General features: G+C 43.2%; 10 protein-coding genes; 5 read left to right on the top strand and 5 right to left on the bottom strand.

The window, feature by feature from the left end:
- Window positions 1-395: 395 nt before the first annotated feature.
- Window positions 396-5,234, bottom strand: GSBLH_T00000044001 (uncharacterized protein; the record flags this gene model as incomplete). The annotated part of the gene is made up of 11 exons (XM_013038179.1): window positions 396-569; window positions 600-821; window positions 852-1,169; window positions 1,205-1,300; window positions 1,332-1,455; window positions 1,487-1,751; window positions 1,785-1,809; window positions 4,540-4,760; window positions 4,792-4,928; window positions 4,961-5,091; window positions 5,124-5,234. 11 exons carry the CDS (start codon window positions 5,232-5,234, stop codon window positions 396-398), a joined length of 1,824 nt encoding a protein of 607 aa, XP_012893633.1.
- Window positions 5,235-5,607: 373 nt separating this feature from the next.
- GSBLH_T00000045001 (uncharacterized protein) lies at window positions 5,608-6,341 on the top strand (the record flags this gene model as incomplete). The annotated part of the gene is made up of 4 exons (XM_013038180.1): window positions 5,608-5,739; window positions 5,773-5,940; window positions 5,973-6,027; window positions 6,061-6,341. 4 exons carry the CDS (start codon window positions 5,608-5,610, stop codon window positions 6,339-6,341), a joined length of 636 nt encoding a protein of 211 aa, XP_012893634.1.
- Window positions 6,342-6,414: 73 nt separating this feature from the next.
- Window positions 6,415-7,518, top strand: GSBLH_T00006010001 (uncharacterized protein; the record flags this gene model as incomplete). The annotated part of the gene is made up of 8 exons (XM_013038181.1): window positions 6,415-6,486; window positions 6,524-6,678; window positions 6,709-6,892; window positions 6,921-7,007; window positions 7,042-7,196; window positions 7,226-7,368; window positions 7,399-7,459; window positions 7,485-7,518. The coding sequence occupies 8 exons, from the start codon at window positions 6,415-6,417 to the stop codon at window positions 7,516-7,518; spliced, it is 891 nt and encodes a 296-aa protein (XP_012893635.1).
- A 1,034-nt stretch (window positions 7,519-8,552) lies between these two features.
- On the top strand, window positions 8,553-12,818 carry GSBLH_T00000046001 (uncharacterized protein; the record flags this gene model as incomplete). The annotated part of the gene is made up of 5 exons (XM_013038182.1): window positions 8,553-8,880; window positions 8,917-9,957; window positions 10,000-10,130; window positions 10,173-11,268; window positions 11,314-12,818. 5 exons carry the CDS (start codon window positions 8,553-8,555, stop codon window positions 12,816-12,818), a joined length of 4,101 nt encoding a protein of 1,366 aa, XP_012893636.1.
- Window positions 12,819-14,456: 1,638 nt separating this feature from the next.
- GSBLH_T00000047001 (uncharacterized protein) lies at window positions 14,457-15,506 on the bottom strand (the record flags this gene model as incomplete). Its single annotated transcript, XM_013038183.1, has 3 exons — window positions 14,457-14,645; window positions 14,676-15,096; window positions 15,127-15,506. The coding sequence occupies 3 exons, from the start codon at window positions 15,504-15,506 to the stop codon at window positions 14,457-14,459; spliced, it is 990 nt and encodes a 329-aa protein (XP_012893637.1).
- Window positions 15,507-17,927: 2,421 nt separating this feature from the next.
- Window positions 17,928-18,441, bottom strand: GSBLH_T00000048001 (uncharacterized protein; the record flags this gene model as incomplete). XM_013038184.1 has 5 exons in its annotated part: window positions 17,928-18,021; window positions 18,054-18,122; window positions 18,155-18,226; window positions 18,257-18,343; window positions 18,378-18,441. The coding sequence occupies 5 exons, from the start codon at window positions 18,439-18,441 to the stop codon at window positions 17,990-17,992; spliced, it is 324 nt and encodes a 107-aa protein (XP_012893638.1). The 3' UTR covers window positions 17,928-17,989.
- An 8-nt stretch (window positions 18,442-18,449) lies between these two features.
- Window positions 18,450-19,601, bottom strand: GSBLH_T00000049001 (uncharacterized protein; the record flags this gene model as incomplete). The annotated part of the gene is made up of 1 exon (XM_013038185.1): window positions 18,450-19,601. The coding sequence occupies one exon, from the start codon at window positions 19,599-19,601 to the stop codon at window positions 18,450-18,452; it is 1,152 nt and encodes a 383-aa protein (XP_012893639.1).
- A 1,212-nt stretch (window positions 19,602-20,813) lies between these two features.
- Window positions 20,814-22,389, top strand: GSBLH_T00000050001 (uncharacterized protein). XM_013038186.1 has 8 exons: window positions 20,814-20,897; window positions 20,930-21,015; window positions 21,046-21,111; window positions 21,141-21,278; window positions 21,312-21,395; window positions 21,430-22,169; window positions 22,200-22,286; window positions 22,319-22,389. The coding sequence occupies exons 1-8, from the start codon at window positions 20,840-20,842 to the stop codon at window positions 22,371-22,373; spliced, it is 1,314 nt and encodes a 437-aa protein (XP_012893640.1). The 5' UTR covers window positions 20,814-20,839; the 3' UTR covers window positions 22,374-22,389.
- Window positions 22,390-22,435: 46 nt separating this feature from the next.
- On the top strand, window positions 22,436-23,817 carry GSBLH_T00000051001 (uncharacterized protein; the record flags this gene model as incomplete). XM_013038187.1 has 5 exons in its annotated part: window positions 22,436-22,561; window positions 22,593-22,817; window positions 22,850-22,994; window positions 23,022-23,339; window positions 23,376-23,817. 5 exons carry the CDS (start codon window positions 22,436-22,438, stop codon window positions 23,654-23,656), a joined length of 1,095 nt encoding a protein of 364 aa, XP_012893641.1. The 3' UTR covers window positions 23,657-23,817.
- Window positions 23,818-24,875: 1,058 nt separating this feature from the next.
- Window positions 24,876-25,763, bottom strand: GSBLH_T00006011001 (uncharacterized protein; the record flags this gene model as incomplete). The annotated part of the gene is made up of 1 exon (XM_013038188.1): window positions 24,876-25,763. The coding sequence occupies one exon, from the start codon at window positions 25,761-25,763 to the stop codon at window positions 24,876-24,878; it is 888 nt and encodes a 295-aa protein (XP_012893642.1).
- Window positions 25,764-25,792: the final 29 nt, after the last annotated feature.

Raw genomic sequence — 25,792 nt, forward strand, 5'->3', positions numbered from 1 at the left:
TTGCTGACCACTACAGGTTGCACTGCCTGCGGCTGTGGTTGCGGCTGCGGGGGCGGGGGCGTGACCTGCTGAGGCGGATAGGGTTGTTGTGGCTGAGGCGGATAGGGTTGTTGTGGCTGAGGCGGATAGGGTTGCTGTGGCTGAGGCGGATAGGTCTGCTGTGGCTGAGGTTGTAATTCTGGTTGTGGGTGCAGATCTGGCTGCTGAGGAAGGACAGGGTAGACTAGAGGTTGAGCCGAGGTAATTGGGATCGCATCCTGTGGAACTTGTTCATAAACTGTAGTCGGAGGTGGAGTAGCCATTCCAAAGTGAGTTGTAGAGAATGAGTAGAAAGGATGAACAAATCACCTATATCCCTTCTCTCCATCAACAACGTGTATGCGAAGAAACAATCATTAGTGTGATACATAATTACCCAGCGAATAAACCGTTTTATTCTTGTTGATCTCGGAACGATAAATTAGTCGATAGTCTTCTCCACAGAGGCTCGTGAACGACTCAGGCCAAAGGGGCGTCTTCTTAATACCATAGGCCATATCCATATGATAGGTCACCGTAAACGTGAATCGCTGCTCATCACCCCACTCCCTCACTCGTACCTTTGGCTGAAAGATAGCTAGTACCGATCGAATAAGGTTATCTACGTCCACATCCCTAATGTTGGTCTCAAAGCTCGCATAACTGCACTCCTTTTCCGGAGTAACGTGGATTGTGTAGAAGCCCCCAGAGGCGTCCAATCCATTCATCGAGTATCCGCAAGGGTCAAATAGATAATCGTCGATCAGAGACGAAGGGAACAACGATCGCAAGCCCATTTGGTCCTTCCATTAACTCGTCTCCACACGCCCTACCGTCACATCCTTGGCGGTCTTCTTGCCGTCCTTGAAGAACAACTTCGACGCCTCGTCCGCCATGTCGTACATCATCAGGTTCAAAAAGCAACTGTCGGGACCCCCCTCGCAGAACGAACGCTGCCCCGAGAACACGGGAGAACCCTCTCGGTAGGGATACGACAGCGAGTTCGTCGAGTACTCTTCGGGCTCCACCTCCAAGGGGAGGGAGTCATCGGGAGATGGGCGGCTGTAGGAGAACATAAAAACGTGGTCCCCGTTTGGGTCTCCGAGAATCGTGCAACGTTCCTCAGGGAAGATGGAACGCAAGTAGTTTTCCTGTACGTTAAAACTCCGAGGGAAGAAAGTCGTACGGATTCGTCCCAACTATTATGAGGAAAGATCTGGTTCTCTGGAAACAAAAAATCCTTTGTCGTGTATAGCAGAAATTCCAACTGCAATCCGCGCTTCTAGAGATGAAAAGACAATCGAAGAACACACTTTCAAGACCTCCATGACAAGAGGAATAACACGTAGAAGCTGGGTCTGGCCACAAGTTTTAAATATACAAGTGCTATCCATAACAAACAGACTTGATTCAGAAAGAAGATAGGCAGTACTGTCCCTACAGAATCAGTGATGACGAGAACTCCCACCCTAAGCAAATGCTATTTACAATGGAGCACTTTGCTTCATCAAGAATTAGCTGCCACGTAGATTGAGGAATTGCCCTTAACCCTTTATTTGGTTTAACAGATTCTATCTTGATCTGCAAAATCTTTTCAGCACCTTCAAATCCAGGAGTAGTCATCTCAACAAAATACGTCTCTTTTAATATCTTTGATAATACTAATGGTTTCCAGGAACTCAATAAATATCGGTTTTGACCACAAAGGCATGAACAGGTAATTAAGTAAATGTCTAAATAATAACACGTAAACTCTTAGTGTATACAATGTAGATTTGTTGTGCTTTTCCCCTAAGGAAGAAGTACGACAAGAAAAAAAATAAATGAGCTTTTCACACCCCAACCCAGACGATTGGACGCACTAATTTTTCGTGCAAAATGCTTTATCAATAATACTTTTAATTCCAATAGAAAACACACATATATATACGCAGAATAATCATACCTCACCAATAGTCCACTTTGATTAAATTATCCCTAGCGAATCACTCTGCTCACATATGCCGTGTATTTTGTATATATCGCTCTTCTGCACAATTCAAACAAGTTTTCATCATAGGATTATTTCGTGTTTTTAATCCCCCCGCAAAATCCTATGACCCATACTTTAAGATATCGAATGAGCAATACAGCTAAAGAGTGGGCTTTAGCCATGTGGTACTGATTATCGATTGCGAGCCATGTATAGCACATTATTCACCATCTTTATTGTAAATTATATAATTCGTAGCGAGATTTCATCGATTCCGCGGAGTTATAAAGATACGTAAGAAATCGCTTTATTATTATTATATCAATAGTGCTACGGACTCCTCAGTTTACATAGATGATATTCAAATGAGTGCACAGAGGATGGTGCAGAAAAGCTCCTCTTTTCGCATTATTCAAAAGAGCGAGGATGACAAGCCCATCACGTTAGTTTATGATGATAGTTTTTTAGCTCCTGGAAACTACCATTTTGTCAATAACCGTACTTTACGGGAGAAACCCAAGATTTTTGATGTTTACCGAGATGCATTATATAGTATGTCGGGAGAAATCGAGTTGAATGGTCTGGATGATGAGTATTCGGTGCATCAAGATCACGAATTGTTACTTTACGAGGGAAATCGGCGTGTATTCCACAAGTTTCACCCTACGCCAAGTTTGTGTCGCTCCTCTGCTTGCATCCTAGTTCTTCCCTCTTCCACCGATAGTTTTGATGTATCGATTATCTCACAGACTTCGTATGTTGCTCTCTTATTCCCTCATTTTCTAGGTTAGAGCGTTTGTTTTATTTGTCCCACATGCTCCATCGATGGCCTGGGTTCCTCCTCGTGTGTCCGTCTCTCACATCTAGTCCGATCAGCGTTGCGGTCTACATGACTGATGAGGAATCGTCGTATTTCGACCATTTTCTGAAGAACACTCCACTTCCTCATCGGCTTCGCCTCATTCAGTATCGCGTTCTCCCCCCAGAACGAGCCAAACACCACTGCGTGGTGTACTACGACGAAGTCTTTGAGCCTTTCTCTTCCTTTTCCGCGTCGGATCTGTTTCAAACGACCGACCAATGGGGAAAGAATCACACCTACGTTCGTCGCTGCGAGAACTACCAAGAGAGAATTTACCCGATCAATCGACTGCGAAATCTGGCGATTCAGAATATACTTACAACACATTTTCTTGTTCTCGATATGGATATGTGGCCGGTCGGTACGTTATTATTCTCACTATTTGATGATTTTAGAATCGACATATCAAGATATCGTGACGCTGCCTGCTCCCATTCTTCGAAATGAACATCTTGCGATGATTCTTCCTGCATTTTCCCTCAAATCCTCCGTCATCGAAGACTGCTCGAGCTTCCAAGACTGCGTGGAGAAGGCGATCAGTGTGTTGCCGCAAACGAAGGAGCAGCTCGCTGCGTGTATTGATAGGGAAGAATGCACGACCTTCCGTCCTGAAACGTTGACACATGTATTTGGAATGGAAACAATGTTCCTTAGAATTATATGGTGGATGGGTGGTACAGCTTCCCGTCTTCTGTGCGCTTTATGTTCAAAAGCTGCTTCAATCACGTCTTTCAAGAGCCTTATCTGCTGGTGAGACGATCGGCGCACCTTCCGCTTTTCGATGAGCGGTTTATCAATTATGGATACAACAAGGTGCAATGGGTTGAGCATCTTCGATGGATCGGTGGATGTTCTACAGAGATCTGATTCGTAGGCTATCAGTTCGCTCTGCTGACGCAGTCGTTCGCTGTTGACATTCCTCACCCTGCATCGGAATACGCAAAGCGCTGGACGAAGCTCTGGGAAGTGAAGAACAATCCGAACATCACGATGCGAACTGTGTATCGGAAGTTTTTGACGGATCTTCGATCCCATACGAATGATGATAGTACCGTTTTCGTTTGTTATCGCTATAAAAGTCTGCTGAGTCGAAAAGTGAATGAGGCGTAGATCGATTTACAAAGAATATCGCGATCAATCATCAAGATATGAAGGATCGAAAGACGCGTATTTCCGAACAGCAATCCAGCAAAAAGGTCGTGAAAGAGTCGGCTCCGACCCAAGCTGCTGTGAAGAAAGAACCGAAGATTGTGACGATAACACAGCATCCCAAACAAACAGTCAAACAGAAGAGAAAGATCGTGTTTCGAGCCGTTCAATCGGGAGATAAAGTGGAAGTAATGCCCTCATATTCTTAGCTTTCGATTGTTTTTTACACAACAAACAAGACACAGTTGCAAGGCGGTCAACTCGTTCAAGAAACGATCGCCATAAATACAATCCGGCTCTACTTCCAGCAGTTCTTTGATGGCTTCAATTCGCTCATTCAGCAGTTTCTCGCCCTCTGACTGCGGCAAGATCTTCTTCTCCACCAGTTCTTGAATGATCGTAAACAACGTTCGCATGTAGTACCACGAACTCTGATCGTCGCACTCTGTGTACAGAGCCGTTAAGTTAACTTCCAACTCTACAGTGCATTTCATTCTGTTTGTCTACCCTTGCTTATCATCTCAAAACATGTCGAAACATCCTCGGAATACTGTTCGAAGAGAAGCCGATGGAGCAGTTCCCCGCGAAAATGCCAAGCCGAATAATTGCTCTCGTTCTCCATAATTCGCTGCCATGTAAACGCCATCTGATCCTTTAGGGAGATGTGTAAGTCTCGGCAAATCAGCATCCAATGATTCCAGCAATGGAAATTACGTTGATCCTTTTTCAAGAGCATTTCACAGAGCTGGATCTCGCGTTCTTCAAGCAGGCAAGGGCGTCTATATTACACCATCATAAAAACAATACTTGGAAAACAACCAGCGTCGATGATGCCACACCGAATAACACTTTGGATCCTTTTCACGGATTATTTCTTCTGTGAGAGTGACATCCTTCTTTAAGAGATCGATCTTTTGCTCCTCGTTCCTATGATGTTAGGGGAAAAAGACAATGAATACAGAGTCTCGCTTTCTAACTGAATCTGTAAAAAATCCTTTCTGTAGTTCCAAACTGTGTAGAAATCCGGATTGAGTTTTGCTAATACTGTTGTTAACTTGAAAGACTCTGAAGAGTAGTCTTTTGCTCGGATCTACAGTATAGATATGACTTCTGTATTACTACCTTGCTCAATACCAAAAGACCGGCCTTTTGGAGTTTGGCTGCTTTCATCTGTTCCTGCTTGATTTCTTCTTCTGTTTTTTCAGTTAATCGTCGCTGTCGTCCATGCTGCATCGATCATCCACACGCTATTCCTACCATTTTTCCAAACAGAAAATACTTTGTCATTCTGTCGATATTTTGCAGAAATATTGTTGCATTGCAGTTGATATAATGCAATCAGCATGCGCGATTTGCCTGCAATCCATCAAGGTGTGTCATGAAAATGTTCTTTCAGAGTAGAATCCAGCAATTCTTGACTGCTGCAACCATATTTTCTGCAAAACATGCATTTTGACCTGGTTACAGAAACAGCCCGTTTGTCCTTTATGTAAGCGCAAAGTGAACCGAGTCACTGCAGACATTGTGAATTCATCTCAATATACACAATTCTTGCCAAATGGTGAATATGTCTATTCTGATTACGATCCGAATCGAAGAATCATGTATGCAATTGATTGGAGTCATAATAAGTTACACTTTCAAACTCGAGCCATTACCTGACTATTCTGGCGAAGTTCATCCTTCTGAAGCGAATAAGTGTGTAATATTGAAGGAATGGACAAAGCGTGAAATTGAAGTAGGTCTATAATCTTGACCCCTACTGAAATAGACCCTTCAACCAGGAGTCGACAGCGATCTTTTTGTTTCTATAGTAACCGAAGGCCTTCGTCGTTATAGTTCGCGGGACCCGCTCTTTGTTAAACGAATCGAGGAATTGCTTGAGGAAGAATCCTCCATCTTTTTAAGAGAGCTTGAGGCGTGCGTTCACACAAGAGCTGTAGATTTATTAATGTACCAATCTGAGTGTAGAAAAGCCTCGAAGAGTGTGATAGTTGTATGTGCTATTGTTATCCATCTGTTGCAGGTATTTTCATTGTTGCAAATAATTCACAATTAGAAAAGCTCGGACCTTTCACTGGCGAAATTGATTACGAGCAGGAGCTTTCTCACTTGGAAAACGATCTTTATCATTTAGAGAAGAAGATGAATATATTGCTGGAGGTAGATCCAACTCTTGGGGAAGCAAGGAGTAATAACAGTGAGGATTTGGAACATCAGCAAGAGACAAGAAAGTATCACAAAAAGAAACACCATCGTCATCACCACAGAAAGAAGGATTCATCAGTTGAACGTCTAATTTACTCCGATATTGAGACATCAGAGCTGTACGAATATTAAAGACCTTTTTGTTTTAAAAACATGTGGATTCTGCAGGATTGTCAGTGTCTGACAACTTTAAACAATTAGTGCCATGAAGAGTACTTCTCTGATATTCCTGACTCTCTTTGCGTTTTGTATCGCAGCAAATAATAGCAACAGCCAAGTAAGACCTAGTTAGTGTGAAAACTGATGTTGCTTAGAGCAAGTATGAAAGGTTGTCCAAGATGAAATCTGGAGGTGTAGTAACCATGAATGATGACAAGTATACTGAATACATGCTTAACGGCGATCGGGATTTTGACGCTATTTTGTTGTATACCACACTTGGTAGCAGATATCGCTGTGTTCTGTGCCCGTAGTTCCATACTAATTACATGAGAAATAGTGCGGCAAACAGTGAGTTTGGATTAGTGGCTTCTGCGTATGAATCTCAAGAGGAGAAGGCAAGCAACAACGTTCTGTTCATCCGAGTACCCATCGATTTGGCTCCCGGCGTGTTCCAGTTCCATGAATTCACCACAGCTCCTATCATCACATTCCTTGCCGCCACCGACCGTATCACCAAACGAGTATTCATTCTTCGCTATTTCTCCCAAGCTCAACGCGAACAACGACTACCAGCTCGACTATCCTGTCCTTGCAGAAGGCATTGCATCCTACGTCCGTTCCAAGATCCACACGACCGTATCCCCTCCTCTTGATTCAGCATGTTCTCTAGATCGAAATCAAGCGCTTCCCTTGGCCTCAAGTCATCATCGCCTGTCTCTTCGTTTTTGGACTTCCTCTCATCGCGTTTATCTACCTTTTCCAATACGAGCGCGTCTATGCCTTCTTCGGAAAGAAGCGAATCTACCTCGTCATCTCCCTCCTCGTGTACTCAATCGTGGAAACGTGGAAACTAGATATGGAATGGCAGTAACGGGATTCGCTTATGATCTGATTCACGGACCTGCGTTGTTGAATTGCGGCCCCAATGGGTGCTCTCTCTTCGCTAAGGGACCGAACCAGCAGACAATGGCGGAAGGACTTGTGACTGGAGGACTTTGTGGGAACCGGAAGGCGGAATGAGGTGTAGTGATTGCATGTGCGGTAATCTTGATTATGCTGATCGAGAGAACGAAGAATGAGAAGGTGAGGTAGAGGAGAGAGTGTTAGGAGTAGGATGACGGAACGAACACCCTTTACCTTTACATGATGCTAGTGAGTTTGTGTTTTGCGGCGTATTGTGTGTGTTTCGTCATTCGTACCCCTTGGTATCTGTCTGTGTTTTTCTAAAGAGGGTTATTTGTTTGTTGTATACACAAGGAGGGAGGATTGGAACGTTGGCGGGAAATTAATTTGTTCATATTTCTATTGAAATCAAAAGGGATTGGCGTGTATCGGAGAACGATATGCCTGACAGTCTTTTTGGAGATAATCTTGAAGATTATCGAGATAATTCCAAGAACGAAGAAAGTAGGTTTCAACGCACGTGTGATCAATATTTTTGTAGACGAAGAATCAAAGAGTGAAAGGAAGGAGAATTCTTCTGATAAAGCCGAATCTAAAGGAAATCATGTTGAAGAAGGAAGAAGTTACCATGTTCTGACAGAAAAAGAGGAGAAGCAGCTATTTCAAGCTATTCAAGAAAACAGGATCCCTATACAGTATGCTCAATCGGTTCTTTATAAGCGAGGGCTCTGTAGCTCTAAAAGATTGTGCTTACTTTTAGTGAGGTCGAGTTCATTTGTCCCTTCGTTCAGTGTTCGCGCTTTTTCCCGTTCCCTTATAGCAAATTTTATAGGAATAACACAGTTTAGTAATTCTGTACTAGATCTGTCAGAAGAGACAAACCCAGAGCGTGAGTCATCTGATTCAGGGTCAGTATCTCAAGAGCATGGAGAGGAGAAAAGGTCACTCTTTGCAAGTCCAGTGAAAATAAGGCAGATGGGGAACCAGACAACGGAAGCGATCACCAGTAGTTTACAAAATGATATCGAATTGATGATGGCAATGTCTCTTCAATCACAAAGAGAGGTTGAAAATGAAGAGAGTTCTAGGAAAATAGAAACACCGAATGGAGAGAAATTGGGTGAATCATTGTTTTCTACAGCGAGTGGTAAGTCAGTAACGATTTCTGATGAATCAATGAATCGAGCTAAAGAAAAGATGGGTGAATCATTATTTTCTACAGCTCGAGGTAAACCTCTTGAGATATCTGATGAATCAATGAATCGAGCTAAAGAAAAGATGGGTGAATCATTGTTTTCTACAGCGAGTGGCAAGTCAGTAACGATATCTGATGAATCAATGAATCGAGCTAAAGAAAAGATGGGTGAATCATTGTTTTCTACAGCGAGTGGTAAGTCAGTAACGATTTCTGATGAATCAATGAATCGAGCAAAAGAGAAAATGGGTGAATCATTGTTTTCTACAGCTCGAGGTAAACCTCTTGAGATATCTGATGAATCAATGAATCGAGCTAAAGAAAAGATGGGTGAATCACTGTTTTCTACAGCGAGTGGTAAGTCAGTAACGATTTCTGATGAATCAATGAATCGAGCTAAAGAAAAGATGGGTGAATCATTGTTTTCTACAGCGAGTGGTAAGTCAGTAACGATATCTGATGAATCAATGAATCGAGCTAAAGAAAAGATGGGTGAATCATTATTTTCTACAGCGAGTGGCAAGTCAGTAACGATATCTGATGAATCAATGAATCGAGCTAAAGAGAAATTGGGTGAATCATTGTTTTCTACAGCTCGAGGTAAACCTCTTGAGATATCTGATGAATCAATGAATCGAGCTAAAGAAAAGATGGGTGAATCACTATTTTCTACAGCTCGAGGCAAACCTCTTGAGATATCTGACGAATCAATGAATCGAGCAAAAGAGAAAATGGGTGAATCATTGTTTTCTACAGCTCGAGGCAAACCTCTTGAGATATCTGATGAATCAATGAATCGAGCTAAAGAAAAGATGGGTGAATCATTGTTTTCTACAGCGAGTGGTAAGTCAGTAACGATATCTGATGAATCAATGAATCGAGCTAAAGAAAAGATGGGTGAATCATTATTTTCTACAGCTCGAGGCAAACCTCTTGAGATTTCTGATGAATCAATGAATCGAGCAAAAGAAAAGATGGGTGAATCATTGTTTTCTACAGCGAGTGGCAAGTCAGTAACGATATCTGATGAATCAATGAATCGAGCTAAAGAAAAGATGGGTGAATCATTATTTTCTACAGCTCGAGGCAAACCTCTTGAGATTTCTGATGAATCAATGAATCGAGCTAAAGAAAAGATGGGTGAATCATTATTTTCTACAGCGAGTGGTAAGTCAGTAACGATATCTGATGAATCAATGAATCGAGCTAAAGAAAAGATGGGTGAATCATTATTTTCTACAGCGAGTGGTAAGTCAGTAACGATTTCTGATGAATCAATGAATCGAGCTAAAGAGAAATTGGGTGAATCACTATTTTCTACAGCTCGAGGCAAACCTCTTGAGATATCTGATGAATCAATGAATCGAGCAAAAGAAAAGATGGGTGAATCATTGTTTTCTACAGCGAGTGGTAAGTCAGTAACGATTTCTGATGAATCAATGAATCGAGCAAAAGAAAAGTTGGGCGAATCATTATTTTCTACAGCGAGTGGTAAGTCAGTAACGATTTCTGATGAATCAATGAATCGAGCTAAAGAGAAATTGGGTGAATCATTGTTTTCTACAGCGAGTGGCAAGTCAGTAACGATATCTGATGAATCAATGAATCGAGCTAAAGAGAAATTGGGTGAATCATTGTTTTCTACAGCGAGTGGCAAGTCAGTAACGATTTCTGATGAATCAATGAATCGAGCTAAAGAAAAGATGGGTGAATCATTATTTTCTACAGCGAGTGGTAAGTCAGTAACGATTTCTGATGAATCAATGAATCGAGCAAAAGAGAAAATGGGTGAATCACTATTTTCTACAGCGAGTGGGAAGGATGTGCCCGTTACTCCTCTTCAAATGCAGCAGGCAAACGCTCTACTTGAGTGTTTGGCTGATCAAGAAAATCATTGTGTTTCTTCGCTTCATGCTTTGCCTGGATCGCCTCAGAAAAATGATTCTCCCGTATCGCTTTTATCCAATCGCCAGCGAATTGAATGTGAGGCAGGCAATGATGGTCCAATCAAGCCTCAGCTCTCTGCTCCTCTTCCTCCTCCAAAGAATAATCCCCGTCCATCCATTCCGAAGAAGAAGAAGAAGAAGCGAACTGGATATGTTCCAATCAAAATCAACAACAACAATTTTATATATGAATCATCCGAAGAACGGAAGAACTATTCTTCAAAACAAAATGATGCCTCGCATGTCGACACAGTACTTCTCTCTTTAATGGATCGATCAAATTACCATGAAGCCACCTCCGATCTCCACCCATTTAGTTTTTCTACACTCACAAAACAATTTGATTCTCCATTTTCTTCCTATTACAAAGATCTTTTCAGCACTGTGATGAAATCAATCGAGGAAAACAATTTACTTAACGAACGGAACGCGCTCACTGCAGTGGACATTCAATTCACAATGAGTCACTGCCAATACGAAGCTCAAACAAAGCTCAAAGAAGTACTAACAAAGTCTGGAGTTTCGCAATTCATCCTTTCGATCAATCACCGAAACAGTGAATTTGTATTGTATGAAGGAGACGATCCGATGTCTCTTCCCTCATCATTCTATACAGACGAATCGGACAACCCATCGCCCATGTTTTCGCGTCTAATTCAACTTTTGTCGGCTGCTGGAGCGGATCCAACTCTTCTGTCGGTTGCTTGGATTCGATGTCAATATCGCAATATCATTTGGAAACAGAGCAGCAAGGTGAAGTGGAGCGGCGAGTGTACTCATCTTCAGCTTCGCTTTATCATCAGACAACTTCTATGGAGATATATTACAGAACTATACATATCCTTTTTCACAAGTATTATTTTTTCATAATATCCATTGGTTTCTTAACCACACCTAGCAAAACCTCCTCCTCTAAAACGAATTGTACAGCGAGATGAAGCAGAAACTCGCTTCATTGTTTTGTTAGTTTCCGATATTCTAAAATCTCCTCCGCTTCCTGACTTCGATTATCTTTCGGACCCCGAATCCAACTCTGCTGCTGACACAAACAACGATTCAAAGCCAGACTCGACCTCCAAATCCGAAGCTCCTCCTGCCGGAGTAATCGAATTGACCGATGGATGGTACTTTATCGAAGCAATTCTGGACGCTTCCCTCACGATTCTCCTCCAAACCCATCAAATCTACCCCGGATTAAAGCTTCGCATCGCGTGTTCGCACATGCGAAACAACGAGAACGGCTGTGCTCCGCTCGAAATCACCACGAATCAGCCTCGCCGCCCCTGCTCTGCGTTCTTCAACTCGTTCTCGGAAGAAGTTCCAATCCGCTTTTACACAACCGACGGTCTGTCCACGCCCCAATTGATGCTGCAGTACAACGGAACGCGTCGTGCGGCATGGAATAGTTATCTGGGATTCACCACCACCCACGTTTTCAATACGAACATCAACGACTGCATCAGCAATGGAGGCATGATTCCTCAGACCGATGTGCTGATTACGCGCAAGTATGGCGTTCGCTATCAAGAATCCATCGACGAGAAGAAGATCTATCGGAACCAAAGTGAAGAGGATGAAGAGCAGAAGCGATGGGAGTTACGAAGAGAACGTGTGACGAGTGAAGTGCTCGCGCAACATGACGCTCCAGAATTGGAAGGAGTGGACGAATCGCAAGAGCTGTCGCACACGCAGCAAATGATGGAAGAGAAGCACAGAACGAAAGTCATGGAAGCGCACCAACACGAACTCGAAGAGAAAATCAACGAAGCTTTAGAAAAGGAAGGCATCAAAGAGCGATCCGTTCAAATGATCGGGTATTTGAAAGTCATTTCTCCTTATCGATTCAAAGAGAACAAACAATTCGATGTCTCTTGTCTTTCTCTCATGGCCGATCCGCATGCCAACCCGGTAATCGGAGCTCATCATCACCTCTACACATCGATTAACGTTACTTTATGGGACACATCGCCTGCAGTCATGGACTCTCTCTCCGAAGGCAGCATTTACCGCGTCACCATGCTTCAAACGCCCCCCAATAAATTCCGCTCGTTCGATTCTCTCTCCGTCTATACGTCCAACACCACTCATTGGGAAGACGTCACTGCAGAATACCGAAAACTCCGAGACAAAGCAGCGACCGGCGAAATGGACGATCCGCGCGGTCTGTATCGCGAAAACGTCTTTGATCACTGGGAGCCGCGCCGAATTAGCTCGCTTCACACCGACGACTTTGTGATCAACAAGGATTACGACCTGCTTCTCTTCTTTTTGCATTGCAGCGAGAAGAAAGAGCGTGACTTTGACTCTGCGAGTTGCTATTACGACGTGACCTGCTGCGATTTATCGGGACATATCGCAGTGATCTCCGTGAACGAAAGCCTCTTTGTACCTTTATCTCGCTGATTGTGTTGTAGAATCCCTTCCAGTCGCTCAAGCTTTGCTCGCTTTACCTTTTCAAGGACGTCGTGTTCCGCACCTTCAACAAAACGCTCTCCATCCACACCTTCCAAGCCTCCATCCACACCGAGCTTTTCTCCACCTTCACTTCCCAGCCCCCGCTCTACCGCATCCTCGCTTCGCTCACGCGCGAAGCCGCGCACAGCCCCCAGATCGAGCAGTCCTTCCTCTCCGTCCGCGAGGAAATCACGCAGATCTTCGCAGGCCAATCGCACCCCTCCTCCTCCTCCGCCCGCGCTTCCATGCGCTCTTTCCGCCTCGTTCTCCCCACAACCGTCGCCTCTGCTCCCAACTCCGACAGCTTCTGCTTGTTTTCTTCCGATCTCTCGCTGGCCTCGCGATTTCGCCGCGCGTCGACCAGCGTTGTCCATCGAAGACGAAGTCTGAACGCGCTGGACGACAAGCGACTCAAGCTTTCCGCACCAGCGAGCAGCCGAGCGCTCGACACGTCGCTTCTCAGCTCCGATACGTCGCTGCTGGAGGAGATCGAGCCGATCGACGACATTCGCAGCTTCTGGGAGCAGAAAAAGTGCGAAGTGTGGGAGGGCGAAGGGGAAATGCGAGTGGGTTTGGTCGATGTGTTCGCGACGCGGTTGACGTTCGATGGAAAACTCTCGAAAGAGGCGTGGAGAACAGTGTTGGAGAAGCTGGCAGAGCAGGACGCGCGCGCTGGCTGGAGGATGATGAAATCGATTCAGGCCATCGTGCAAAGGAGAGTGAGCAGAGAAAGGAGCGAATCGGAGCAGTTTGTGCTGCGCTGCTGGTTCGGAAGGAGGACGAGCGAGCATTACGCCTCCGATTTTCTGTCTTCGCTGATTTCGCATTCTGTTGTGGGTGAAACGATGAGGCCGAAGTGCAGCTGTGGAATGCAGTTTGTATGGACAGAGGAGGAGTTTGATGAACTGCAGCAGCTGTTCTGCGAGGGAAGTCGGTCGTATGCTTGGCTCGTTTGTTTGGTGTGATTTGGTAACGTGTAGGTTCAAATGAACAACGAAAGGGAAATCCAACTTGTAAAACTTGTGACACTTTGAATTGTTTGTTGCACCAAATTCCTCCTTTCATCTTTTCTCCAAAACCTTTCTACACACTCGTTAAATTCAATTAAATGAAGGGCGGTGAGCATCACTTCGCGGTAGTGCAATGCAAAGGACACTCGCGCTGGCACAACCTAGTAAACTAGGTTTACTGCCTGCCCAGTCGAAAAATACAGGTGAAAAAGATGTACCCAGTGGGTACATTTTCAGTTTTCACACTGAAAAGAACAGATACTACACTTGATCTTAGCCAAACGGCTGAGAAGGTACGACCAGAAAATAGACTCGCAATGATAACTAGGATCATTTGGAATTTTTCATTATGGGTTGGTATTACCTCTATTTTTGGAATGCCAAAAATCGAGAACCTCAAGAAAAAGAAAGAAATAGAAAAATATCGGATGCGAGGTTCGAACTCGCGACCTCTCGCGTGTGAAGCGAGCGTGATAGCCACTACACCAACCCGACTCCTGTTTTGGGTTTTGGAATTGACCATATAACATCAAGTATTATTATGTGAAACAAACAAAAAACGTCCATTGAAGCATTGTTACATATTCATAGGCTTTAAGCTATTCGAATCTCCATCAACCGTCTTCACTTCCACTTGATCCAGCATGTCTCTGGGCTGTAGCTCTCCATCTTGTAACGACACCGAATCACCTCCAGCCTGCTCCTCCGTAGCTACCTGCACGTGATGGGCATAAGCAACCGAGCGCTCGTTCGGTGTCCACAGATACTACAAGTGGCAATGAAGCCAAACGCCTACCACAATGGCGGACAGAATGAAGAAGTAGAAAACGGACCAGATTCCATCATTGAAGAACCACTGATACTTCCAGAAGGAATCCAGCGCTTTCTTGGCGATGAGATAGGAGAAGAGACCGTTGTAAATAGCAGAGAAGACCACCATGATAACAATCATGTTGCGAAGCTTCAAGAAGATCTCCAGCTTGGATGTCTGCTTCTTTTCTTTCAAGTCCTCGATCGTTTTCATCAAGGACTGCAAAATCGAAAAGTAGATGAACGAGTCGATCAACGCGGAAGGAATCAAATAGAGAGAGCTCTGCGAGCTGGACGTAGAGAAAATGGAGGAAAGCGAGTCCCACAGGGAGAACACAAAGTACCCAATAGCAGCAATAGCGATCTTCCAACCCATATTACCAAGAGAAGAGCACGTAACGCCCAGTCTGCACCTCAGAAGACGAAGCGACTCTCACCCCATAACGACCATCATGGTCAAACAGCGAGCGACGGTCCGCGTGATGACGCTAAAGAGAACGCTGGTGAACGCGATGGTGGTAGAATAGCTGCCATAGTTATTGTAGTACGTGATGTTGAGAAGTCGCAGAATTTCGTCGATGAAGAACGATCCTAACACGACGAGGATCATTTTGTGAACGTTCATCACTTGCTTTTTTAAAGTAATGCATCGCAAGCACCAAAACAGCAGCAGGCCAAAACTCAAAACCGAAAGGAACTTGGTGAAGGGGAGCAAGCCATACAACCGAGCAGGGAAATGGCCGTAAGGATTCATCACTGTGATGCTTCCAGTGACATTTAGGTTGGCAGTCGCCGAGTCGCAGAAGGCTAACATCATGTAGTACTTGCCTTCCGCAGGAACATCATAATGGAGCCAAATCGAATTGCTAACTCCGCTTCTATAGTAAGAGAGGAAAGAAAGAAGGAGTACGAAATAGGAAGTTCCAGTTTTCGATACATTTGCTCCATTCCTTTAGGAGCGATGAGGCGGTTTAGATTGCTGCAATTTCCTTCCTATATTCGTCAACAGCGCTACAAATACTACCTTCTTTGCCGTAGCATCGCAACAAATTACGTGATGTCTATTCTCATAGTACCCAATTGCTTTGAAAAATTCTTCAGATGCAAAGTATGCCTATTGTTGACAATACCATATATAATGACTTCGACAAAACCTTTGGAAGGAAGCTTAGGGTTATTTTGAGTAATGTTAAATGTCATTTCCATGTAAGACAATCCATTTCCAATATTGCTACACTTAGAAAAAATACATCAAACTCACTTTGATGAAGGAGCTGTAGTTTGATCGAACATATAGAACTTCTGGTAAATAAATGAAGGCTGGTTAATAACCACAGGTTCATACCTTGTAATTATAGAAGTAGCAAGAAAAGGTAGAAAGAGTAGGAAAACCTTAGGTTAACCAAATTCCAATAACTTACTGTATGTAAAAGCATCGCAGCTTGTACAAATCAAAAAAATAATAAATATTGAAAAATAATGACCTTTTTCGTCAACATAATAATAATACATAAGTGGGATAAATATGATATGACCGTATTGTTGATTTTGAACATGACCTATTTTGAGACATTGGAATATCGTTTAATGGCTATTAGACTGTGATAGTAAAAATGGCTACAGATATTAGAAGTAAGACCCTGGTACGACTATTAGCTACAGGACGACTCGCAAAATCTATTATTGCTTGGTTTTGATTCAAAGGTCAGAGTAGTGACTATTAATAAACTATCGTATTGTTCGATGGCACGAATATTACATGTTCTGTATATTAAAATAGGTGTCAGTTTGTAAAAGCCTCACATGGGCATTTCACCCTGTAGTATGTGTAATGAATCAATACATTTTATTATTAAAGTGCAGAGTAATAGAGAATGTGCCATATTGTGATTCAATAATGGAGTATTCATGAATCAAGGATTTGTCCTCAATGAGCAGAAAGTGTTGAAAGTGATTGGAAATCATCAAATTGGTGCTATTTCACATAATGAAGAACAATCCATAGAAGTAGTAGAAGAAGGAATCGTGGATTTAGATCATGGAAGTCGATTTGAAGGATTGGTATTGACAGAAAACAAGTTTGGAATTCCATTTGGATATGGTGAAATGTATGATGATGATGGAATATTGGTGTACAAGGGCATAATGATCAATCGGAAACGATTTGGCTATGGAACGAGTTATCATGATAATGGTTTGATTGAATATGAAGGATATTGGTGTGATGATAATCGATTTGGAATTGGAAAAGTGTTTGATCGATATGGTAAATTAGTGAATGAATGTGAATGGTATATGGAATTGAATGTGATAATGATTATGAGAAATATGAAGGAGATGGAAGCAAACCAATGAATATCGGAATGAAACATTTGAAACTGATTGACAATTGTGTATTGGTTGATTGGGATGTTTCATTGTCGTATAATTTGGAATCAATCGAAATCGGCAATGAATGTTTTGAATCAGTGAAAACATTCAAAATCGATGGACTGAATCGATTGAAAACTATCAAAATCGGAAGCAATTCATTTACTCAGAACAAGAATAGGTTTGGAAATGATGAATCGAAATCATTCCACATATTGAATTGTGAATCATTGGAATGGATAGAAATTGGTGAATATAGTTTCAGTGATTTTGCTGGAGACTTTGAATTGAAGAATCTACCACAACTACGATCCATTCATATTGGTACAATTGGAAATGATTCTTACAATTTTTATTATAGTTCATTTGTGATTCGAGGCATTGATATGATATTGAATACTTGAATGGATAGATCTCCAAATCTACAATTTATAACTCATCCTGCAGTATATCCTTTCTTAAAACTTTGCTCAGTAACAATGAATAGCAGCTTTAATTTTTGAATGTTACTAGTATATAAAGATCCCAAATTCCTTAATTGTCGAGCCACCTATTGCTAATAGATGGATTCGATCAGAATCAATTTCGGGTATTATTTGGTTAATAGGTTTCATTCATAGACATTTCTAGCATATACGTTAGTCGTGTCAGAATAAAAGAGTATTTCCGCAAATCCCTGTGGATTATTCAGATCGTTTTGAATTCGACTGTAGATAATGATTTGACTGCTCTTTGTGATGGACCACTTCTTGTTTGATGATTCTATATTTTGGATTACAAATATATCGCCAAAAAGTAAGAAGTGAGTAGCTTTCGCTTTTTCGGTCATATTATCCCGAATAGTATTGTTTTTATTAACAAGTACAAAAGAAATACTTCTTATTCATTACACGAATAATAAGGAAAGAATAATGCTTGTCAATCTCCAGATCAGAGGAGTCGTGTTAAAGAGGATGATACATCTACAGTAATGAAAGTATTGATTAATCTTTACTGTGTATACTCTTATCACTAACTAAATTGAATGCAGAAGGTAGACAAACAGTTTCTAAACTTGGGATATCTATGTATAATAATGAGCGACAGCACACATACTTTTTAAGATTACTGTACGTGCATCTCTTAATGAGCTACCCTTAGAAATCAGCCTCGATAATTTTGGAAGATCTATGATTTACTAATTAACATCACTGATACCTCTCATTGTTAAGGAACATCTACTATCATAATGTCTTCCACACAAAGAGAATTCACCCAACTTGATAGACCGTAAAGAAGGAAGGTCTATTAAGTGATTTATAATCACCAATGCCAATACTTGCAAAGACAGTTTCTAGAGAATCCGCAAATGACCTTTTACCTAATACCACAGATGTTAACATTGGTAAATCTATACAAGTATATTGTATTCACAGATAATACCTTTAATTATTAATGTAGCCCACCAGAAATTGCCGGATTCCTGTCTTACAAATCCAATTGAAATAGAAGACAGGGATGGAAGATTCACTAATTCAAATGAACCTCCATGATCAAAGAAGCTGAATTCACCAATTTCAATTGATACCAACTTTTCACAGTTACTTATTCGAAAGCTAGAGTCCGTCTTTTTCCCCTTTTCAATCGCCCCTTGCCAATTACTATTCCAGTCAGATAAAAACACTTCAGTAAATGAATTAGCTCCGATTTTCAAACTCTTTAATCGACTCAGTCCATCGATTCTGAATGATCTCACTGATGAGAAACAATAATCCTTGATTTCGATTGAACGCAGCCTCTCAAATTTGCTGAAATCCAAATAGTTTACACTAGTGTGGCAATACGAATCAATTACCAAATCTGTCACTTCTATATCCAAAGTATTTATATTTACCGAATTCGAACTTCTAATGTGTATGGACTTCGTTGTTTGCACAGGTTCAGGTTTCGGTATCAGTATTGGCTTGATTTTTGGTTTTGGTTTTGGTTTCGGGATTAGTATCGGTTTGGCCGATTGAGTGTACCATCCATCATAGAGATCTCTTCCACTCACTTCCACTCCATCTTTCCATTCCACTTCGCGAGTAGCAATCCGAGTTTCTTCATCGATCCAGTATCCTCGACCATCTCGAAGAAACGATTCTTTCGATTCATCATAAACAAATCCGCCGATATACATTGGGATTCGGTTCGAAGCAATAGTGTTTTCACCGCTTTCCTTGAATTCGATCATGGTGGTTCCCTCAATCTTGCGGATGATCTTCACCAGTCTGTTCTTTTTCCATACTCCCTCTAGCAACATTTTACCTGATTCTTCGTCATACTCAATTCCCCATCCATCTCTCTCACGATTCTCGTTGAATTCTCCATAATAAATCAACTTTCCACTCTCATGAGAATAGATTTCCATCCTCTCGCCTTTAACATGGTTGGCTATACGACAAAAGTCTTCCTGATCCAGAATGTTATCAAACGCTTGGATAAAAGCGACACGGCCATTCTCAAATCGAGTAAAATCCCCAATTAGAGTTCCATCCTCATCTTCTTCCCAAGCCATTTTCATTATTCCATTCTGGAATAGATAAACCTTGTTATCTTTTTTCAATGTGTACTCGTCTTCATGTTCCCCTTCGAAGCATTGAAGAGAATATACTGAGCCTCCTTTGTAAACAAATTTAGCACTACCATAGGGTGTGTAACCATCCAAAAAATAGTCAGCACCCTTAGAAGCTTGCAGTCTTCCTATTTGTTATCATCCATATATAACTATTACTTTTTCTAAACATAATAAAAAATAATATGATCTTTTCGTAGGAAACAGAGTTTTTTGTTATAATAGTTATGATTATACTGGATTCAATTCGGATCATTGAGTTGATAGTGTTAATATGTTGTTCAAAAACAACCACATAGCTTATTATGGATCACATATGGCGTAGAAACTACTGCAAGTAAAAGGCATTCCCTAAACGAACACTATTTGTACATAAGTACATTATTGAGTATGAAATGATCACTATTTTAGGTTAGAAGGATAGTAGTGTGCAAGTTGTTATCCAGAAAGATTTAATAAACTGTTAAAGATATTTATAGTAGTCTCTAATTAAGAATGAGCTTAGAAAATAAAAATACGTAACTTTGCTCGACAATCTTAATTCTAACCCCTTTTAGTGTCATTACGCATATAAAGTATTTCTAAACCTATCTATTTTCATTTTCGCCACCATTTGGACTATGCACCTTCCTTGTCATCAATCATCACTTTTGTTCCAAAATTAATATGAAGGAACTCTTCTTGTCATATTTCACTCCAAATTCAAGAAGTAAAATGGATATGATAAAAACGTGGAATTATTATTGTTCATAACAGATTATTACACACTTAATACTATCATAATGTTATTAAGGAGTAATAATTACCACAAATACATAATCATGACTCCCAAGAATCGATGTATGTTAAACGCAGTTTGTCTAGTTTGCGTACCTTCAGTAAACTGATCCATCTTCACATACATCATCCGTGTTCACCGTTTCTTCTTCCTTTCTAGTTTTACATATCTTTCATTCGGTTACATTTCACCTAAAATGTATTTGTCTACTCAATTTGATCCAACAGTCCCTCTTTTTTGTGATTACAAACAAATGTACTTATGCGCCACATATACCCCTATTTAGTACTCTGTTCATATATGAATATGAGCATATATTCATTCTTTTTACCTGATTATTTCGTAATGCTATTATCCAAATATTCCAATATAGATTTCCCTCTATCCATTTCTATAAAAGCACAATAATATGATTTCTCAATTCTTCATTCTGACCGACAGAGGAGATCGTCTTATTCTGAAGGATTGTAGGGATTTCGGAGAGTGCTCATTATCTCAGTCCGTTTTGATACTCCCATTACTTCCTGCGAGAAGTTCTTGCGTGTGGTGCGTTCGTGGCCGCATGGAGACTGTCCTCCGGTGTTTGTAGGATAGGTCGCGTTTCGTTACTTGCAGATTAGCGGAGCGATTACCTATATTTTCGAGCGCAGAAATGGTCTGTATTTCGTTGTCACCACGAAGGTTTGGAGCATCTCGTTATTTCCCTGTAGATGAACATGTCTCCCGCCTTGGGCATCGAGATACTGAGCCGTCTCCTCAAGATCATCAAGGATTACTGCGGAATGCTGACGGAAGAAGCGGCTCGCAAGAACTTCTCTCTGATCTACGAATTGCTGGACGAAGCGATCGTTCCCCTCTCTCTTTATCTTTCTAACCCCCAGGATTTCGGCTATCCGCAAGACACATCCAGCGAGGCTCTTGTGCAGTTCGTGCACAACAAGCCCGTTGTGATCGCCGACCCGAAGGTTTTCTTCTTGTAGTCCTATTTTATTCCTTTAGAAGAACCTGATCGGCGATGTGAACAAGTCGATCCTGACGGACAAGGGCGCGAAGCGCAAGGTGAACGAGCTGTACGTGGACATCTGCGAGCGTCTGAACGTGATGCTGGCGTGCGACGGCACGGTGCTGTCGCAGTCGATCGACGGCAACCTGACGATGCGGAGCTACCTGAACGGCTGTCCGCCGGTGCGCATGCTGCTCTCGCAGAACCTGCTGGTGGGGAAGGACACGCCGATCCCCGTGGTGCAGGACGAGACGGGCCGCACGCTGTCTGCGGAGGACTTCATCATCGTGGACGACATGAACTTCCACCAGTGCATGAACCTGGAGAAGTTCGAGAGCGACCGCCTGCTGAGCTTCAACCCGCCGGAAGGCGAGTTCGTGGCGATGAACTACCGCATCACCACGCCGTTCCGCGTGCCCTTCATGATTCGGCCCATGGTGGAGGAGAAGAGCGAGACCAAGATCGAGCTGATTCTGCAGGTGAAGTCGCTGTTCGAGCCGGACGTGGACGCGAGCAACGTGTTCATTGCGATGCACACGCCGCACGACACCACCACGTGCTCGGTCACGCTGGCCTCCGACGCTATCGGACAGACCAAGGAGTACCGCGAGAAGGACCACCGCGTGCTGTGGATGATCCACAAGGTCTCGGGGCAGAAGGAGTACTATCTGAAGGTGATTTTCAACCTCGAAAAGCCGGCGACGCAGTTCGTGACCAAGGAGATCGGACCCATCACGTAGCCGTCGAGGGGCAGAGTGAGGCGTAGCATTCGGTTCGAGATTCCCAATTACGAGGTGTCGGGACTGCGAGTGAAGGGACTGGCTGTGGACGTGGAGGACAAGAATTACAATGCGTAGGAGGAACATGGGGGATGGTGAGGCGTAGACACAGATATATTCGCTATATCACTCAGTCCAACAGTTATTGCTGCAGATTGTAAGTTTGCATATGCGTGTTGCTTGTTTGTTCACATTTTTGTTTGCTGTATTTTCTTTCCACAGGATGGGGAATGCCGCTTTATGGGTATTCATAATCTTTGTTCTTATCCTGATCATTCTCATCCTTCTGTATATTCGGTGGAGACATTCAAAGAGTGAACTGAATTATACAAAATGGGTTAATGATAGGGTACACACTTGATTCCTCGTATTATGATTAGTTACATCAGCAATTTTTGTCAATGACCGCCCCGCTAATCGATATATATTCGAAGCATGGGATCGAGACGAATATTTCGTTTTCAGTGTTTTGCGCGCAAAATATGCAGTATTCGATAGAGTTTCCCAACAATTGGAGTGTTAACAACAATTTGGGAGATTATGTCAATGCAGAAGTATCGTTCTGTCCTCCTTCATCGGAGGGGGGCGTTCACGAGCTAACCATAGTAACTGTTGTTGTTTTTTTATCAAGAACTAGACTGTCGATGACCTTTCGTATACTAACTACACGTCAAAGTCCTTTTTAGAAAAGGTAAACACTGATTCGTTGTGTTTATGTGTAGATCGTTACTTCGTTGTCTTCATCCAATCAGATTTTTGCTATTCGAAGACCAATGCAAATAGTGGTCGGTAATAGGAAAGGATCCAAGTTTACCTACACATGTTCACGCAATGGCCGAAATACCACTGTGCTGATCATCGTATTTGTCGAGAACAAAAAGGGATATACTATAACTTATGTTTGTGCCTCGTTTTTATACCGCCAGCTCAGAGACATCGCATTCCGCATGGTGAACTCGTTCACAATTTTGAATTCAGAAGAAGACTCCGTGCGATTCCTTCTCCCTTTTATTCTATCCTAGAAAATTCACGTCGCTACCTTCAGCAATCCCATCGCCATTCGATGGTCCCGGTTTTATCTTCGAAGCTGCTCTGTCCAAGTTCCGTCGCACTGGGAAACCTCCATCGTACCGCCTCCTCGTTCTTGTTTAACCTTGTTATAGACCGAATCTCGCTTCTTTTTGAAGAGCGTGTGCAGTCGATACGAGGATCATTTCTTCTCCATCACAGCGCTCGTCGTCGATTTCAAGCAAGCGGATTCGCCGGCATTAGCGGCGATGAAGGCTGTGTTCCGCTCCAATTTGAAGCGGCAATCGTCGATGGTGCTTGTGCGCGAAGTGCCCTTGCCGCAAGGCCATGCGTGCAAGTCGACTTCGTATCAATGCTCAGGGTTGATGGGGAGAATTCCTGTCCAGACGTGGTCTTTTGTGGGGGTGTTGAGTGAGGAAGCAAAGATGGGGTTCATTGTCACGTTCGTGAGTTCGGAGTGGGCGGTTGGAAGGAGGAAAGTGAGGCGTAGTGATGTGTTTGACGAGTTTAATTCGCTCGCGTTGTATGTATGGAAATCGATTTTGGTAGAGTCTCTTTAGAGCCTTCAGTGCTATATATTATATGTTTGTTTGTGTGTTTGTTTGGAAATGAAAGTCGAAGGAGGGAGGGAGGGAGGAGGATAATTAATGTGTTTACTTTCATCATGCGAGTGTTTTTGATACTTTGTCTATTTCTATTTGATGCTCCTTTTCACATTTCTTCATTCCTTTATTTTCCTCATCTCTCTTTGATCTCTCTTCATTTCTCTTTCCATCTTTGATGCATTCATCGACTCAATCACATTTGGTTCCATCAACAAACACTCTCACAATCAAACAATCCAAACCATTCTTCTTAAATCTCCAAACCTGCATTCCCTTCCATCTCCGAATCCACACTATCATGTCGCGGCGTCTTCGTCGACACCATATCTCCCTCGCCCAATGGAATCGTTTCCTCGCCTTCATCGTCGCTTTCGATCCGAATCTCGCTGGAACTCGTCTCCAAATCAACCCGCTTCGCTTCTTGCCGCGCGCACTGATAAATCGTCACAGGCGAAGCGATCGCATTCTTCTGCAGCTGGAAATAAAGAACCGTCAGCCCGATCGCGAGGTACACGACCAAAAGAGTCAGCATCACTTCCATGCTTAAAAACCCGTCGATTCCATTCTGCAATTCATTCTCTCCTTCACATTCTCACCTCCACCAACAAATCTTTTCCCATCACGCGCGTGATCGCGCGTCCGTCGCCCAGAATGTTCAGCACGAACGACAAATCCTCCAGTTCGGTGCTGAGCAACACGCGATACACCAGAGCGGGAGGGAACAAGACTGTAATCAACGACTACCTCGCAGCCAACCCAATTTCGTACCCACCAACCGCCGACGTTCCACATGTTTGCCATGGCGGGAATGATCTGCACGACGATCAGAAGAATCAAAAAGATGCCGAAGGTGAAAGAGGACGACCGATCTACGCCTCAGAGGCGTTGGGAAAGGAGACAAGTCACAGCGAAGAGCGTCGAGAAGAGCGACATGGCGATAAAACAAATGAAGATGTACAGCATGATTTTGCGGAACGAGAATCCGTTGTCGGTTCGGCAGATTCCCGTCATAAACGCCGTGGCGACGCCCTACACTTCACGATTTCGACGCGTCTCTACAAAGAGAATCGACGGCAAGAATCGAATGAAAACTCCATCCAGCAACACGACCACCAAAAAATACTCCAGCGACGAATGATAGCCGCACCGAATATCGCGAATAAACACTTCACGATCTTTCTGGAACCAAATCCGCCCCGAAAAGCCCTGGACTATCAGATACAGCACGATTGTGATGAGAAGCGAGTAGCGGCGAGAAATGCCCATCGTGTCCTGCGGCAACTGCCAGAACGAAATCCCCAGCGAGGCGGCGACGAGCAGCGCGGCTCCGTTGTGCAGATAAAGATACATGGGGTTGCGCTGAAGGCAATACACGATTCGTAAGAAGAGAATTTGGAGTTTCGTTCGCGGAGAGAGCGTCCAATCATCTTCCGGCGAGCGCGAATTGAACGAATACGACTGCTGGCTCAACGAGGACGAGGATAGCTGCGAATAGAGCGTGGTTCGCGCGGGTTTGGAGGGCTGCGGACTCGAGGACCGCGGGTGCGACAGCGACACGTTCGATGAGAACCCTTGGTAGATGAAACTCCCCGAGGAATCGCTGTCTGGAACCTGGGTGTAGGATCCCCGCGGAAGAAGCTCCGCGGTGGGTCTGTCTGAAAGAGGCGACGAAGGCGAGTTGGATCGATGCGTGGAGGAGGAGACCGGCTTGAAAAGAACGTGTTTGGCTGGGGATTTCGGAGATCTGCCGGGCGTTTCGTTTGTGGATTCGACGCGATTGGAAGGAGAGCGTTTCTTGGGCAAAGGCATACGCGAATTGGATTGGGCGTGGATCACATTGGCGGTATCTGCGTTATCCAGCGTGATCGCGTCGTTAATGCGGATAAAAGAATAGCTGGGAGCCTGCAGATTGGTCATTGATTCTCTGCGAATCTGCCGAATATTCA

The sequence above is a fragment of the Blastocystis hominis genome (assembly GCF_000151665.1).
Source record: "Blastocystis hominis, Singapore isolate B (sub-type 7) whole genome shotgun sequence assembly, scaffold_0".
In the NCBI taxonomy this organism is placed as follows: domain Eukaryota; class Bigyra; order Opalinata; family Blastocystidae; genus Blastocystis; species Blastocystis hominis.